This window comes from Phaethon aethereus (assembly GCF_964289735.1).
Source record: "Phaethon aethereus genome assembly, chromosome: 2".
In the NCBI taxonomy this organism is placed as follows: Eukaryota; Metazoa; Chordata; class Aves; order Phaethontiformes; family Phaethontidae; genus Phaethon; species Phaethon aethereus.
Window position 1 is genome coordinate 12,868,852 of NC_138582.1, and position 18,239 is coordinate 12,887,090.

The window sequence follows — 18,239 nt, forward strand, 5'->3', positions numbered from 1 at the left end:
CAAATTGGAAGTTCCAGACAGAGCAAGGGTGGACTTCAGCTAACTAGCCGGGGCACTAGCCGTGCTGTTGCTGCAGGACCAAGCAGCTCAGGGTGGAAAAACAATCCAGTTTTACAGTCAGCTCTTTTAAATTCCACCTTCTACACCACTGTGGACAGCACAGTGATGTGCCTTATAACAGAGCTGACACAGGTCCACATACTTAAAGGAATAAACAAAAGATACATCAGATTCGTAATATAGAGCTAACAATGGAAATTTTGGGGTTTTTAAATCAGAAACACTGATCTGTTAGATTATCAGAAATGGGAAGGTTTGGAGATGATACTCATGTGTATTTCTACTAAATTAATTGTTTGTTAAAACGTAGATACTTCCATATGCTTTGGGTATGAAGAGAGCTCACAGACAGAACACAACCAAGGTTAAACTAAAGGAGTCTAGAAAACAATTTCACATGCAAGCGAAGGTCAAGTGATGTTCACCACACACAACATGGAATTCAGCATGAATTGCATCTCAATATTGCACTCGAAGTGCTAACCTTGCAGCAGTACTAAAGCTAGGACTTTCAGAGCCCATAACTTCTCAAGATGACCAAAGAAGAAAAAAAAAAAAGACCCTAACACAAAAAAAACAACCCACAACCTAATCCTCTTACACAGACAAGGCAAAGGCAAAGACTGGACACAAACTGCAAGCATAATGAAAACCAGCAGTTCATTCTGCCTCCAGCAGGCCTCCTTTGCATAAAACCTCTTCTGTGAATTGGCAGATCTCCCCTGGTTGGCATGAATCGCTGGTATGTGGCATTCATTCTTTTGCTTGCATACTGGTAAGTGACAGAGCTAAATCTTTCCATTGCTGGAATTTCATTTCTCACCAACTTCATACAAAATTTCTCCTACTATGAGGAGCTGCTACTTTGTTATCATGTGGAAAATGTACATCTCTGTGCAAAAAAGGGCAATGCAATTCTGTATTGCCTGGGTCTCTCACATACGCACAAATATTTATGATTTTGAGAGGAAACAGGAATTTGTTTGATGGCTTACAGTACACCACAGATGATGGTCTCTCAGCATGTTTTTTAGATAACACCATTATCTTTGCCCATAGTAGGAAAGAAGTAGCTTTGTGGGGGCCTCATGGCATTTAAAAGGGCTGTTTTGAAAAAAAAACAGGAATAAAAATTGAAACTGAGTGTGGAACTATTCTGTAACTAGACGGGAAGAAGCAGAAGGCTCCCTGTGTTCAATACATACACAGAACTGGTAAACTATCAGATAGCTATCAGACATGGTGTTATTAAAATAAATTAAATTCACAGCCATGTGACCATGCTTGATATTTGTGTAGCTGACACATACTAGTTGAGAGAATTTTCTCCCCTTTATACTGATATGCTTTTGAATTTTGTTCAATTTAAAACCTGGTTTTCTATAAAAGTGACTGGGCCAAATCTGTGCACTAAAGTATGTTCAGTGGAGAAGTCTTCATTACCTTGAGATTACCTTGAGACATCAGGACAGACTACACATCTCCAACAACGCATGGATAAAAGTTCAATCTAAAAATACTGAAGAACTATAGAATCTGGCATACCTAATTCACTCAAAAAACAGCTGTGGATTAGATCCACACCCACAAGTAATAAACTTAAAAAAAAAAAGTCTTGTGAAAATGTCACATTAATCTACTCATACAGTAAAAAGTCTACTCACCCACTGCTTACTAAGATGATTAGTAAGGAAATCACAAGTTAAACTTTATTCATCTGCTTAAGAAAAATAGGAAAGAGTTTGCAAGGTTGATTTAACTCAGAAGATATTATTGTCACTTGACATTTACATGCAATGTATAATTCCATTCCCACTTACAGTCTGGGGAAAGCCTGTTAAAATACTTCCTTAATGTGTGAACACTTCTTTGAATTGTGTTCTTTTCATCTGCCACCTTCTCCTTAAGCCAGCTGGCTCCTTTTGTTAAGTCTTTTTTAATAAGAAAGTTCATGATAGGTAATTTATGGAGCAGTTTGAGATTGTCACCTTCCACTGAGTGCTACAGCACATGCATATTTCAGAGCATCTATTGCATTTCTTGATAATGTCAGAAAAGTAAGGAGGTTCACACACATATATCCTGAACAACTCTGAGTGAGACTAATCAGAAAGACTACATCTCTCTTCTCATTTTCAGCCACATGAACCAGTCCTCCTTTGATTTACATGCCAACTACTCTTCCCATTTGAAAAAGCTAACACTTCTGTGGAAACTACAGAAATTGCTTACATGGAAAACATCACTAGGAAGGCATTTAAATATCTTTCGTCATCTAGAGCACAATCAGCGTACTGTCCTGCTTAATTCTTTTGCTGTGGCTTGTTTATTTCTTATCTCTCTTTCTCCTTCACTACGCATTTCCTTACCGTTTGGTCCTCTCCCCTGCTCTTCCTCCTCAAGCTTTTCCACCATTCGTGTTGTTTTTTTCCCTGAGCACTTGCTAGCCTGCTTTTTGACTCTCTCTCTATTAGCAAGTGATATCTTCCTGGTGATCACAATCTTTGGGGGTCACCACCAACTTTCTCCCATCCTTTTATATAGTAACAGTTCTAACAGACTCATGGCTGTTGATTATCTTTTATTGACATAAAGGCCAAAAAAACCCTAACTGAAACAACAATTACAAAGGAGACATAAACTCACCAGTCATTGATAGTAACTGCTCTGTAGCGCACAGTTTGGGAACTAACCTAATGCAAATAATGCCTGAAAGGGTGGCTGGGGCAGCAGTGTGAGTGATGGCAGGTTACCTGGCTATTACTCTATGCCCTACACAGAAGGTTTTGCTGTATGATGCTCATGATGAATGCCAGAACCTAGTTCAATATGCAGAGAAGGGTACAGGGATTTTATATTACTTTTTTTTTAAAGGGACTGATTGTATGCTGACAATCTTGCAGATGCATCCCTATCTTTATATGGCACATAATGTATAATTTGGGCAAAGGCTCTTTCTAGATCAACAAGCATAAGACTAAATCCTGTTAATTGCATTTTCCTTCAATAGGCTCTTTCAGTATTTCAAAGAAAAAGCAGCACAAATTACACAATGCCTGGAAAGTGTGACTTACATCAGGACTGACTAAAGCAACTCAACTTGCAAAGTTTAAGAGATGCTAAAGGTGACTTGCTCATGATCTACCACTACCATCTTGAAGATTTCTGAACATATTGGGCTCTTTGATTAGACAGAAACATAAGACCCGGTGCCTGAAAACTGAAACAAAGCTAATGAAGAAAGAAAATACAAGGTTCTCTGTCAAACAGAGTTGACCTGTTTATTCAGAGATGGAATGGATTCTCTATCACTTCAGTTGACTTTTTGCTGGACTGTGGGTTTCACTGGTAAATTTTCTTTCCATATTGCCTTAGTAGCACATTTTTTGAATCAGTGTAATATTTTCTCTCTTCACAGTATTATCTACTGATCCACTAATAAATGCCAGACTCTCCTCCTGTAGACATGGCTGAAGGATCCACTCATAAATTTAATTTAAGTGCAAATCTTCACTTAGTGTCCTCTGTATATTTTAGTAGTTCCAACTATTTCATATCACCTATAACAGTTCTTGGAGATGTGGTATTTCCTATTTGTTAATTCACAAAGGGTAAAGATGACATCTTTGCTAGACCATTGTTTTCTGCTGCCTTTTATTTCCCCTGCACACATATTTTTCCTGGCTACATATCTCCTACATTTTCCAATAATCTATTGCCATTACAGACAACTCAAATTATTTCTATACTCTTGCAACGTAATTTCCACAAGCACAGAAGACACAAGCAACAAGAGAGCATTGGGGTTGTTCAGACTGGAGAAGAGAAGGTTCTGGGGAGACCTTCTTGCAGTACTTCAAGGGGGCTTATAAGAAAGATGGGGACAGACTTTTTAGCAGGACCTGTAGCAATAGGACAAGGGGTAACGGTTTTAAACTAAAAGAGGGCAGAGTTAGACTAGAGAGAAGGAAGAAATTTTTCTCAGTGAGGGTGGTGAAAAAGTGGACCGTGTTGCCCTATACCATAGAGGTGGTAGATGCCCCATCCCTGGAAACATTCCAGGTCAGGTTGGACGGGGCTCTGAGCAACCTGATCGAGTTGAAGATGTCCCTGCTCATTGCAGGGGAGTTGGACTAGATGACCTTTATAGGTCCCTTCCAACTCAAACTATTCTATGTTTCTATGAGTCTATATTCAGATGTTCATATATCCTCTCAAAACACTCCTGACACCTCTTTCTGTAGAGGGGAAACTGATGCTTAGTGAACTTTAATGACTTGCCCAAGGCCACACAGTGGCAATGCCAGTTTGAAAGCACAGCTGTTCCTAGCCTCAAGGCCTCAGCAAAATAAGACTTGGAGCATCTCTGTTTTATCTCTTTCATATAATGCTATTATTAGCTCCTTGTTCTTCTTGAAAGAAAATGAGAAGAGAAGCAAAAAAATGTATGAAAATTATAATAAAAAGTATTCTAAATCACAATTCGGACAACCAACCTCTGCCTGTCCTCCAAAGGATGAAATTTTTCATAGGTCTCAGTGTCAGCAATAATAAGGAAAACACAAGCCTTACATGTGATTCTGACTGATAAAGCAAATATTCCCATTTAAATTCTTGGAATTTAATCAGTACATATTCTAATCTTCATTCTCCACTAGTGTGTCAGCATGCTATATCATATTGGTGTAAATGGAAACATGTCATAAAACCTGGATTTGAGTCAGAACGCATTTTTAAGTTTTTTTTTTAATTATTTTTAGCTGAAAGTATTAAAAACCTCTCCTAATTAATTCTACATGTACTGACAAAAAAGTTACTTAAGTATCAAAAAAAAAAAGGTAAAAAACAGTTGCAAGTTCTTGGATTCTTGAAGAGAAGAATAAAGAAGAAAAAGGAAGAAAAAAAAAAATAGATGAGTGTCCTTTGTCTATTGGTAGGGGATCAGGATGAAGGTTTCAGAATTATGATATCTCCATAAGGGCTTCTTTCATGTTTTGATCAAACACTGAGAACATGTCAGCACAATGCTTACTTTTAACCCAGATAAATCATTCCCTAATGGAAAGAATCGAGAAAAGAAATACAATTGCTTTATATTCTTAATCCTTCTGAATGCTGCCAAAAACTGCTAGATTTTTCTTCTACCTTCGTGGATTCCTCCTCCCTCCCTAGTTTTTTAGGCACACAACTAGATCACTGAAAGCTAAACATTGATCTACTCAAATTGATAAAAATTAAAGCCTTCACAGTGGGTTCTTCAAAGCCCACGCTACTTTCTATATATACTGTATGCCTCTACATTTAAACAGGAGTTAGCGGTATTTTCTTATTGCCACATTTCTGTGGCAGAAATATGATGATAAGAAAATGACAGATTAATATACTACAGAGAATATTTTCATACAGTAAATTATTCAGATAAAATATTCCTCTCTGGCTTTTGTTCAAAGAAGTTGATTTATCTTTGTGCTGAATAGCCCACACAAGACCTCTGCAGTGCTTCATAGTACTTTGAAGCTGGAACAGACCATCAGGATCATCTATTCTGATCTCATGCATAGTAGAGGCCAAAGAACCTCACCCAGCAATTTCAAGCCTATAACTTACAGCTGTAAGCTCACTCATTCTCTCAAGGTTAACATCACTGTGTGCAGAGGGTCTGCAAAAAGGTCTATACAGCATTAAATCCCACTTATGATCTATTTTGAAGACTGCTGAGAATTTATGAGGTCTAGGACACAAAGAAATTTATAGTGGCTATGGGTACATGAGGTAACCCACCAGGTGACTGCAAACCTCCCCAACTCATAATGACCTTTGGGGGAGAAAATTACCTGCTTCCTTAGGAAAAAAAACGTAAGAAAAAAGTATAAATATGCACACATACATATGTATGTATTTGAAATCAGACACTATGTGAATACCACCTACTGAAACCTGAGAAATAAGAATTGTGCGGCTTTCATCTGAGCACTCATAAGACTTCTGACAAAAACCAAGACTGCCCAGAGTATGACCTTCTGTTCAGGTGCAAGGTGTCAGTACATTTCCATGAGAATGCACTAAAGACAGTTATTCAGCAAGCTAGCTTTAAATCAAGACTGGATTTCACTCTGAATGATACTCTCCAGCTCAACCATAACACACCAGCTTCACACAAGAATAATTGTACGAAATGCAGTGATCTGTATTATGCAGGAAGTCAAACCAGTATATCATGCCGGTCCCAAAACGCCTGAAAAATCTATGATCTGATAATACGAATTCTCTTTCTCCACTATTAGTCTTAATCTTCCATTTATATTTCAGTGTTACTAGATGCAAGAGTACGGTGACATGGCACCGACACCTCTAAATCCATTCTAGGAGTGAGCTACTGTAGTGCCACAGCAGCTGACCACAGCAGGGGAACGAGTAAGGGCACAAGCTGGAGGAAAAAGCCTTTGCTGCCGCCTAACGGGTTTCTCTTTCCTCCGAGTTGAGGCTTTGAAGATGCTTGGATGCACTCAGCTTACTGAGTACCCAAAATGAAAAAGAGCCAGCAGAACAAAAGCATGCTGCTTAATATAGCTACTTTCCCCTCGCTGCACTGGGTTCTTTTTATAGGCAAAATTCCAGCTAGGAAATAATAACAACCCCACATATTTGTTCTTCCCACTTTGTGAGATTACAGACTATGGTCAGGGTGGTTTTTGGATAAATATAAAAGAACACAAATCTTTCATTACAAGTCATATTTTTCCAGATTTTGAAATAAGGTACATTTCCAAATTCTCATTTTTCAGACAGCTTCTTTGAAGCCTTCAGAGCCAGCCAGTGTATCCCAGCAATGGACTCATCAGTGCTGACTATAAATGCAGTATGTAATTTTTACACTGTAATTAATGAAGCACAAAGGTAGGACAAAAAAATTAATCCAACCCTCTCTTCTCAAAATTTTGGTATTGACTAAAGAGCATAATGCACAAAATTAATTCTTATTTCTTCAGAAAAGCATTTCACAAGAACCCAACCAGGCCTTTTTGATTCAAAAAATAAAATTACTTAAGAACAAATACTTAAGGTGTGACACCATTTACCTACCTACTTCAAGCAAACATATATATCTTCCTTGAAAGGTTAAATACCTATAAAACAATCCAGGAAGCACAACGTAACAGAGGACAAGCATAAGTTAAGATAAAAAAGAACATCTTTCCTAAAAGGACGAATCTTAAGTGGGGGATTTGAAGGAAAGCAAAATTACTATTTTTGAGAAAGGGAATCTGAAACATTTTATCCCACACACCCCAAAATATAAGTTTACTTTAAACAACAGGAAAAGAACCTTCCCAAGAAGACAGATGTAATTTTGGTGCCTGCGCTGAGTTTGTGCATGCCACCAATCAGCACCACAGACATTGGTGTAGCAGGAAAGCAGACCAGTTAACAAACAGCTTCTGGCAGATAAATGCCTGGGGTTAGAAAGAAAATTCCTCTATGAACAGCTTGGTATCACGAGGGAATTCTTGCAGCTTCACAGAAGCATCTGGTAGAGGCTAACACAGAAGGGTTACTAAACTTCATGGATCATTGGCCTCTCTTCATTTTCTACAGTACCTTCTCTCATAGCTAGAAAACATTTTTGTACAGCAAGCATCAGTGAAAAGCCATTTATCTCCAGGATGGACTTTGACATTCTACACTTACATTCCCCAACAAGAAAAAAGAAAAAAATAATCCTGCAACACTTACTTGCAATTTACTCTAACCTAAAGACAAAGTAAATTCTGAGGGACTGAGACACTGTCTTGGGGATTTCAAATCCAGGTAAGATTGTTTCCTTGTGTCCATAAAGAAGTAATGGATTGCTCAATTCTAACATTATTCCTATACTGCATATAAAACTGTTTGCTATTTGCTTCCCATGAGCACCTTCAGAGATATATGGGCTCGAAAGGGAAAAACAAGGTCTGATTTCTCATGCGGGGTCCCTACAACACAGGCCACAGCTTTGTCCATTATGAGGCCCCTATGAGGTGGAGAGTGACCTAACAAAATCACAGTTCATATGTGAAGGAAGGTAGGATGTGCAAGAAAACATCTTGACACAGCTTATCTTCCCCGGATAAGAACAGGATAGCAAGTCAAAGTTTAGTCCTGCTCATCTCCTCAGTCAGCAGACCTTCAAAGGACACTTTGCTACCGCTTACTCAAGCGGGTTGCAAAGTGTCATTCTAGCCTACATACTATAGCCAACTCTCAAGACAAGTACCTTATGTTTTGATTATTTTTATGAAGTACCATGATGTCTAATACCATGAAAGCTAACAGAGCATGAGAATTTTAGAAGCACAGGTGTCAGCAGGTCTACTTCTGGATCCCAAAACAATCACATCATGGTCACTTCACACACAAGAATTTTGCCAATGTTCAGTTTCATGTTATGTTATGGTACTGCAGGAATCTTGCATTTGAATTTTCAATGAAAAATAAACTAGGGAAAAAAAAGAACAAAGGGAACAAATTAACAAAACCATTTTATACTCAAACACAGCTATACAGTCCATTCTTATACTGGAGTTTGCACCATTCCAAGTGGAAGAAGTTTTAGGTTAATGACATAGAAACTTCCACAGAAAGGTTCCCTGCTCTTAGTGACAAACAAACTTATGAAGTTAAAGTCTGACTGTTTGTTATAGGTTGCTCAATGTGTTTAGGAAGCCACTGCATGCAAGAATAGCCGATATTCCATAGAAACTCATGAACAAACTGTTTGTTAGAAGGCTGACAATAATTTCATAACGCTAGGCTAACCACCGTGTCATATTCTCTACACTCCTCCCTATGTCAACAAGGGTCAGCAACATTTAGAGTGATTCCTGTTTAACACCATTTTAAGAGAGCAGTGAGAGAAATGAAAGTGATGTGGGTAATCTCCCAGGGCTAAATCCACAATGAAAAAAGATCCTACATTACCAACTCTTGTTCAGCTAGTATTTAACAGGCATCATGACACAAGTGGATCCCAAGCAATGTGGAGAAGAGAAAGCAGTCAGTAAAGGGACGACACTGCACATGTGAGATGCAGTGCAGCATGCAGAAGAAAAGCACAGAGACAGCTCTGGGGCAAGGGGAACAGACAAATGGGATAAGCAGCCAGAATTGAGGTAAACTCTGCTGGCAAAGAGAGCAGGTTATGCAATAGGAAACGAGTGGACAAGCAGGAAAAGCCAGAGCTGTAAAGGGCTAACTTAATCTGGGGCACATGTCAAAGAATCACATCACTAACACTCTGTAAGATCCATGGGCCTGCCCTGTACATACTGGTGAGCAGAAAAATCCTTCAATATGTGGAGAAAGGGAGGACAAATTCTCACACAGACTCTGATATTGCTATGGCAAGATCACTGCTATGTAAAACAGACGGCAAGCAGCCATGGGTAGCAGCTGACCATGACATTTTAGGGCAAGTTTTTGAAGAAAAAGCAAAGCAGCTCATTTTTTTCCCCCAAATAAGATTAGAGTTCAGGTGCAATAGATGCTTCCCACACAGCTATTCTACACTCCAGGGCCTCTACATGTCACAGTGGGAATGTGATGTGTGGTTGGAAGAAAGACCCAGACAACAAGGAAGCATCTTGTTCTCTACTAGTAAACTTGTTCAGCCAATTAGAAAAAACCCTATCTGTTAATGCTTTAAAATGCTTTTCAAAAGTTTTATGCTAAGAAATTCTTAGCATCATGTCTGTAGCTAGCATACTCTCCAGCACTCCCAATTATTTCCCATTTGTACCAGACTTTCCTCCCAGTCCCACATAGCTTTGGCTTCAGCCCAGACAAAAGCAATGGCCCCTCTAAAAAGCAAGCTGCTGGGCTGGAAGCCTGGAGATGACCATAAGTTAAGTCATCTTCATTCCGATATCTGGAGCTCTGCGTACTTCACAGTCCCATATTCATGAGAAAGCTCTGCTTCTTTCTCCTGAGGATTCAGATAAAACTGCCACCCTCAGCAAGCTGACAGAATTCACATCTGATAACTTTGAGGAAAGCTGGGAATGGATGCCTGGCTTGGATATGGCAGACCGATATTGGGCCAGCATATTCACATCATTATCAGCACATCAGTCAACACACATAGCAGGTTACACTAATTCCAAAAACAGAGAATAAGACTTATCCTTCAAGTATTCCACACAGATGTCCAGCAGTTCTAACTCTATAGAACTACTTTAAGTAGTTTAAGCAAAGAGAGTTCAGCAACTAAGAGAAGTTAAATTAGCAGTGCCAACAGCTGTTCCTCAGTGTGCAGAAGAGTCAATACAGGGCTTAAAGTTCAATACTAGGGGCATTACAATTGAGACAGTGCCAAACAAGTACTGCCTTAGTGAATTCTTTTTTCAATCATTCTATTAAAGCTCAAAACCAGACTGAGGCTAAATTTAGGAAGATGCAAATTATAGTAGAACTTAAGATGATTTTACTTGCATTATAACTGATTTCGAACAGCTTTGCCTTCAAATTCATCTGTTAGGACTCCAATCCAGCAAAGGATATAAGCATGTACTTAAGCTTTAAAATACAGAGAGCACTCTGAAAGTTGGTGGACTACTCAAGAATTTCACCGTATCCTTTCCTTCAGTATTTTGCTAGGTTGGGCCAAGAACATCTGCGAGTGTTTTGAGCACAGGAAGGACATACTAAAACCAACTGTGCACAGTCTGGTTTTATGTTTACATATTTTTTTATATACTAACATTTAAAATGTTTCTATACCACAATGGTATTCTTGAAAGAAGAGTAAAATATTACCTTTAGACAATGTCAGTATCTAAAGATAATCATCAGAAAGACTGAGATGGACAGAAAACTTTTTTTTTTAACTCATTAAATAACATGGGCTTTTAAATTGTCTGTTTCCCTTTGACATTCAGTTTGGTGAAACTAGTTTTCACCTCTAGATACAGATCCTTAAGCCCTTATAGGATCTTTTTAAATTTTGTCTCTTTGCCAGCACATGCTCACAACACAACACCATGAAGATGCTCAATGATAAAATTCTGCAGATTCTCAATGGGCAGGGAGGTCTTAACTGACAATTTAACTTCATGGACATCAACAAAGTTATTTGAAAAACAAAAGATTTTCAGGATCAGATGCATTAAAATTATTCTTCACCTAAATTAACAGCAGTTAACAAAAACTGCCTTATTTTGCTAGACATCGTACATGTTCATAAATGAGCAATGCCTGACCTGAATATTTAACACCAGTAATGTATTTTCATAAATCTATACAGGACTAGAACAAAATGCGTGTAAATGTATTAGTGGACTAAGCAATAGAATCACTAATGAAATTAAGACTTGGTTAAGTGCAGTTTTGGCAATGAAAATTACAGTAGTCGAAGCATCATCCTTACGGCACACTGTGAACAGTGGATTCCTCAGAGGAAAGAGACTTGGGAATCGCTGTGGTTAGAGCAAACTTAAGATTTATCTCCAGAGTGCAGCAGCAGTGAACAAGATGCTACAATGCACAGAAGGGGGGTAGTACAAAGCTGGGAACAGAGTCTGCGTGTTTATATCATTAGAGGCCTCACAGACATTTCAGACTGTTTTAATTCTACTGTGAAATATTCTCCTTTTGACTTCTTCATGTGAAGTCTGTTATTACTTATAGTTCCATAGTAAAAAATCCATACTACCATATTATCTCTCACTAGGATCCCCAAAACAACTCACAGCAGTAAATAAAGCTTAAATGTACAGGAATAATTTTAAATTTACTATTGTGGACTGCAAACAGATGTCAAGAGAACTATATGCATACGTAGAGATAAATGTGAATCTGCCTAGAAATATTGGATATTAAATTTTTCTATTATTTATAGGAAACAGGGAAGCATTGTTTTTATTAGTATTATTATTGTGCAGCAAGTAGTAAAACGAACTAATTCAAAGCCATGAAGAATTAATTAGTACATTCTGTCCTATATTTCAAAATGTGGGACCGTGTGATGAGAGGCTATAAATCTTTAGATCTTCAGAGTCATCTGAATCGCAATTTATGCCTGTGAAACTGATACCCTCACTTTTGTAGACTTCTCTGACCACTATTTATTGCAGAGCGACAATGTTTAATTATTTAATTGAACCCTTCCTCCCCCATCAATTTCTCTAACAGTTGTTTATATTCCTCAGAATAGCTGTGTCCAGTGAGATTACTTTATCTTTCCAGAACAAAAAGTCAAAAGCTATAGGGGAAAATACCAAGTTAATAGGAAGTTCTGAGCACAATTAATGCATAGGAGAAAAAAAAAAGCAAAGCAGTCTGAGAATTGTATACAAACTAACAGGCTCTGTTATTATTGCCAGAAAGTAATGGCCTCACTTAAGTTAACTACGAAGAGCAAGTGTTTGTTTTTAAGAATATAATTAATAGATGTACATAGAGCTCTTAAGACAGAATAAATTTAACTACAGCAGCACAGGAATGAACAGTAGGGACAGTAATCAATGGTAGCATCAGGATATGCACTGGCTTGCAGCCAGGCCGCCTTTACCCAGAAACAGATAAACTCCATTTAAGCAGGACTGAAGTGAGTCAGTAGGTAGACGGCAGCTTCCTAGAAGGAATTATGGTGCAGAGAGAAAGGATAGTCTCAACTCAACAGGAGGCATTCTCCATATGAAATTACTATTTAAATGAAAACCCAGTGTTTGACTTAGTCCTGAAACTTTCAAATGTTATGTCAAAATAAAGGTGTGAAAGTTCTATTGTGATATTTATTCACAAGGAAGCAATTTAGTCTGATATCCCTGATGTCCAACTCAAAAACCTCTCTCTTCTCTAGTAAAGTTTACTCAGTTGTTTCAGTAAATTGGAGGAAAATTTATGTTTCTCTTTTGGATTATGATATATAGCAGCCATTATTCTCCCAAAAGAGTTTGGTGTCAGTGGTGGTAGAGTTAGTAATCCCTGTAACCACTGTTTACCTCCCAGAGAGTAGAGAGGCTTAGCCTGTGTTTGCAAAGCAGCTGAGAAGTCTCAAGGAAGGTTACTATAGGTTACTATAAATCATGGCCTATCCTAAGCCAATTCCTGCCCACAAGTCTTCCTGCCAGCAGCCCTCTGGTTTCAAGATCAAACAAGTAGTTTTACTCCCTCTTTATTTTATGTAACACTACCACCATCTGTCCACAAAGCTTAAACTCAAAATCATTCTGAGAGGATTTTATAGCTTCCATAACCAGCGTAAGAGTTCTTTGTTCTCTGGATGGTTTAACTAGAGAGGACTTCAGGCTGCTCAAGGATCATGGCCAGATCAAGAGACAGGTAAAGAGGCCAGTTTCTTTCCAATGCTTTCTGTAACGTAAATGGCAGCACTGCATACTTCCTATCTTCTTCTGCCCTCTAGTGAGCTTTGATTTTCACTCCACCCGAAAAACCACGTAGCTGCGTTATAACTTACATGCATGCAAAAGTGCTAAAACACCAAACTCTTTTCTTTTTACATCCTTTAAAAGCGTTCTTTGTATCGTTCTCCACTAAACATGTCAGAAATCAAAGAGCCTTCTTGAGCCCTACAGTGCCGATATGCAGAAAGTGATTTTTACTCAACTGGGAAACAGCCACAAAATTGGTGTACCATAAAATCGCTTTAAACGTGTCATAGAAAACTTAAATTTGTTAATTTATACTTCTCTGCTTTACTAGAGCTCTGAAGTTAGAAACATCACACACAGGTTCTTTCACAAATCACTGTTTAATTGTTAAAAAAACCAAAACCACCTATGGTGTTTGCTGCCTAGAAAGCATCTCAACAGCACCGCCAGAGCAAACCCACGATCACACCTAAGAAAGTAGGGAAAAGTGATCCAGCTTCATCTTTTGATCTAACTTAGTACCAGGTATATTTATAGGAAATCCCTCCACGATACTGCATTAAACAGTAGCCAGTCCAGCAAACGTTACTGTGTACTATTTAATAAATATTCTTACCAGCAAATGTTTCCAGGATTAGGCTTGCAGAGAACAGCAATTAAGAGAAGAAACAGACATTGCTTACTGCAATAACTTTGCCTGCCCTTTCAGTTATTTATCTTCAGATGTAAATGTAACTTTTCTCACGTACTTGCTATGAAAACTTTTGGTACTATTCCCAGGAAACAGCATTGTTCAATATGAAAGTCCAAAGGAAGAAAAGACCTTAGCAGAAATAGTACTTGTAAAATAAAATAAGTCACAATAGAATTCTTTGCTACTATGAAGCCTGGAAATGAAACCTGTCAGAACCTGGACAAAGTTAGATTTTGTAAAAGAAATTAAAACAAATTGCAAATGGAACAGCAACAAGAATGCAGGTACATTATTATCTAAGGCTGGCTCAAAATTAAATTAATATTTTGCCTCAGACTATGAAGGCAGAGTAGGATAGAGGAGTAACAATTCTAGAAATAGAAACTGCCACTATCACTTGGAGGCAAGATATGTGAGATCTATACCTCCAAGATAGGTAAGAACAGTCAAGCGTGGCAGAGCAGATGATGCTAATTCTAAAACACCAAAAGTATTTGTTTACCAAAAGTATGTAATGCCACAGAAACCCTGTATCTTTCCTGATGGCGTTGTATAAGGAACATAAGAACTTGAAGTCCAAGTGGAGTAGTCAGGGGAGTGAAAACCAAACCTTATAAAAGTGAGGAGCTTCACTCATTCTTTTGTTCCATGTACACATGTACATACATCCGCAAGGAAAAGCGTAGGAGTGAAGACACATATTGTAAGTAAAGAGCTAACACTGTAACACCAGACCTAAGAGGTATAAACTACAAAGACTGGAATAGCTTTTCTGAAGAGCAATGGGATGGACTATATTAAAAAGCCGTACAAGATAATTCTGTAATTATGATTCTACAGGAAAGTTGCCCCTGCTAAAATAAACTGAGTGTTCCTGTCTAGGAGCTGTTTTCCAGTCATATGATGTAATTTAACTGTAACAATGACCATAGGTATTTCATGAAGAGTAATCTCCTCCTCTTAGGATAGAATGCTAAACATGGCCCTTCTAGTTACCAAATGAAATGGACAAAATAATATCACGGTTGTAATTAAAAATTAAGGTGTCAGAAGTAGGTGAGGAACATAACAACATTTCCTAGGAGTACAACACACAGACCTCCAGCTGCAGACCTGCAGTGAAGCAGTGAAGCTTAAGTTGCCTTTCAGCCCTCCAAATGGGAATGCAACAGGGGCTTCTACCAAAAGGTGAAATTAATCAAAGCTTTTAACTTTTGTACCAATAACTAATTTCTGTGGATCATTCTTCAGTCTTGAGACTGAAAGAATTCAGTACATTCAGTGTATTTCCACGTATTGCTTATGGCAAAGTAGGAGAGATGGTGACTGAAAAAGCAGAGGGGAAACAGAACTGGTTATACCCGTTTTACCTCAAAGGGAATCCCCAGCTGATTGTTCAGACAAGCTTTCGTTTTCCTTTACCCCACTAGAAATGGTATGTCAATTGTCTCTGACAGCAGTATGTATGAAAAGGTGAAAGGAGAGAGAACTATCACACTAGACAAAGAGAAAAGCATTGACCTTGATTGTACATAAACCTTGGCTTAGTTGAGTGCAAGATTTATAATGAACAGCAAAATTTTTGTTTTGGAGGATCTCGCTCTCCACTCATAATTAAAATTATTAAGGTTTTGGAGATTTGAATTTTTTAATTTTTTCCTAGTGAAAACTTTATCATAGATCTAAGAAGACAGAGAAATGGGATACCTAATACTTGACTTTGAAAACTAGCTCTGCAGTGCACCTGTCATTGTGAAACAGCAATGGCATGACTGTTAGAAGTGATTACAGATTTAAGGTACCCCACTTTGCAAGTGTCCAAACTGAAGCACCCCAAAAGGTCCTGATTTTCAGCAGAGAATGAGACAGCATTTAAACAAATTGCATCTCCTAACAGGTGTCTCAAGCCCTGTACTCAAAATCATTAGCATTATTTTGTCTTGCCCTAAACATCAAATAAAACACACACAAAGAAGCAGTATTAGAATGAAAAGTCATTTTATTCACCCACTTAAGAGGCCTTTTCCATCTCATTCAGCAATGTTAAAAAGTTTTCACAAAGCTGTAGGGTAACAACCACTGGAAAGCAATTAGTCTTGGGTGTAACAAAAGCTGGGACAACGTCCGCCTGGTATTTACATTTACACTGAATTTATCATTTAAGACAATGAAGTGATTGGAATGAAAACACCCTGGTCTAGACAGAAGAGCTATAGCTCCTATAGTGAAGATAGATATTGACAGTAACAAAATACGTAGGCCTAGGACTCATCTGCCGGATTCAGGATGAAATACAAGAGAGAATATACTTACTGAAGCTTTCCACAAGGTCAAGGGCAACGTGAGTAGCAATATCCATTCCAGTATTTATGTAAGACTGGCAGTTTTTCAGAGATGAAAGAGAGGAATCCACACAGTTGAATGAGATTCTTGCACCACCTGGCATCTTGAAATCGTTACTCTAGAAATAACAGATACAACATTTTGAATGCAGTTTACACCCAAAGAATTTGGGAGAGAAAACAGAAGTGCAGAGAGCTAACCATAAAGCAGTGTCAATGGAATCACTGGAACATCAGAGAGCCGGGATGAAATCTTAGCTTCCAAGAAGTCAGTAATTTCAGTGGAACTGAAATTCATCAGAGGTTCTCAATTCACCTCCTATTCAACATTAAGCAAAACTACACCAGAAAAAGTAACTTGCAGTTTTCATCTGCTCATTCCTGTTGCTAAACCACAATGAGGTTCAAACTCAATGATGATGTTTGCTTGAAGATTACTGCTCTATTTCAGATCCAAAGAAGTCCACATGCCCAAAAACTTGTGTGTGTTTTCTAGGCATATTATCCATTAGGCTAGAGAGAAATATGACTTCTCACATCCAGTTCAGCCTCACCAACTACAAGACTGTTTCAAGAGTTGGCACCTGGAAAAAATAGTCTAACAAAGGGCCACTCTTCTAAGAATGAGCTTAACAGTAAAACATCCAGCACCATTTTTAAATAAAAGCCCACCTTACAAATGCTGCCTACTTCCCACAAAGATGCTACAAACTTTTAGTACCAACGTCCCATTAACACAGAATAGTGTCACACAGGAATCTAGTTTGTCGTCTTTACCACTGTCTTCCTTTCCAATACAGACCCACAACCTACAGCCTTGCGGGGATTAACTGCTTCTCCTCTGTCATTAATACAACCTTCAAGTGGGTTTGCTTATGCTGTGCCTATTGACACTGTTCACATCAGTTGGATTCTTCTAAAAAATTCCAGCTTCTGCTGTTCATTCCTCATGGTTTGCCTTAACTTGCTCAGACAACATCTAGCTACTATAAGAAACATGAACATGGTGGGCAGAGTTTTGTACTTTAAGTTGCAGGAGACAAGAAGAATTCTGCTCAGCTTTAAATACACAGTTGTTTATAAAAATACAAGTCTTGGACAGACGGAAATACTGCATTAGTCCATGTAAAGAGTAACTGGTATGTTCAAGGACTATACTGAAAACATATTGGGGGAGGGAGAGAACGGAATCCACAAACAAATTTGGGATATACCAGAAGTTTTAGCTGTATTCTACATAAAATACCAACAATAGCCTTTGACAGGCTACAACCCAAAAGAGATCTGGAAAATATCTAAACAGAAAGGACAAAGCTTTGCATACCTAAGGCCGTATCTCCCTCTACTACTCTCCCTGGGATTCCAGAACTACTCATGCTCTCAACCTAACCTGAAGAACATTGCCACATTCCTCATGAATATCATGCAGACTATGAGATTTGAATACCTGCTGTCATGCTTTCTTCTATCCTAATGTTTTCTTTCGTATATTTTTCTTTTTTTTCCATTTAAAAAATGTGCTTGGCCACTCAAGACTATCTTTTATGACACTGTTTTTAGGTCACGTGCTTCCAGCAGCATTTTAACAGGGATGGTTCAAGTTCACCACAACTTGAACTTCTGAATTACATACAAATTGCTTTCCTCTCCATCCCCTTCTAAAGGTGCATCTCGCCACAGAGAAGGCAGTGGCCTTCAACAACAGCTCCAGTTACCTCAGCTCATGCTCTCCCCACGAAGACAGCGATTGCTATCTTTAGAGATCTTCAGAGGCTG

At 38.3% G+C, this 18,239-nt stretch overlaps 1 protein-coding gene across 1 annotated transcript in view; it reads right to left on the minus strand.

Moving 5' to 3' along the window:
* NSMCE2 (NSE2 (MMS21) homolog, SMC5-SMC6 complex SUMO ligase) overlaps positions 1 to 16,567 on the minus strand; it is a gene marked incomplete at its 5' end in the record, with an annotated part of 131,072 nt that extends 114,505 nt beyond the window's left edge. The window contains one exon of the mRNA XM_082015425.1: positions 16,435 to 16,567. Within this exon, the coding sequence (XP_081871551.1) occupies positions 16,435 to 16,567 (133 nt within the window). The remainder of the gene's footprint in view (positions 1 to 16,434) is intronic.
* Positions 16,568 to 18,239: the final 1,672 nt, after the last annotated feature.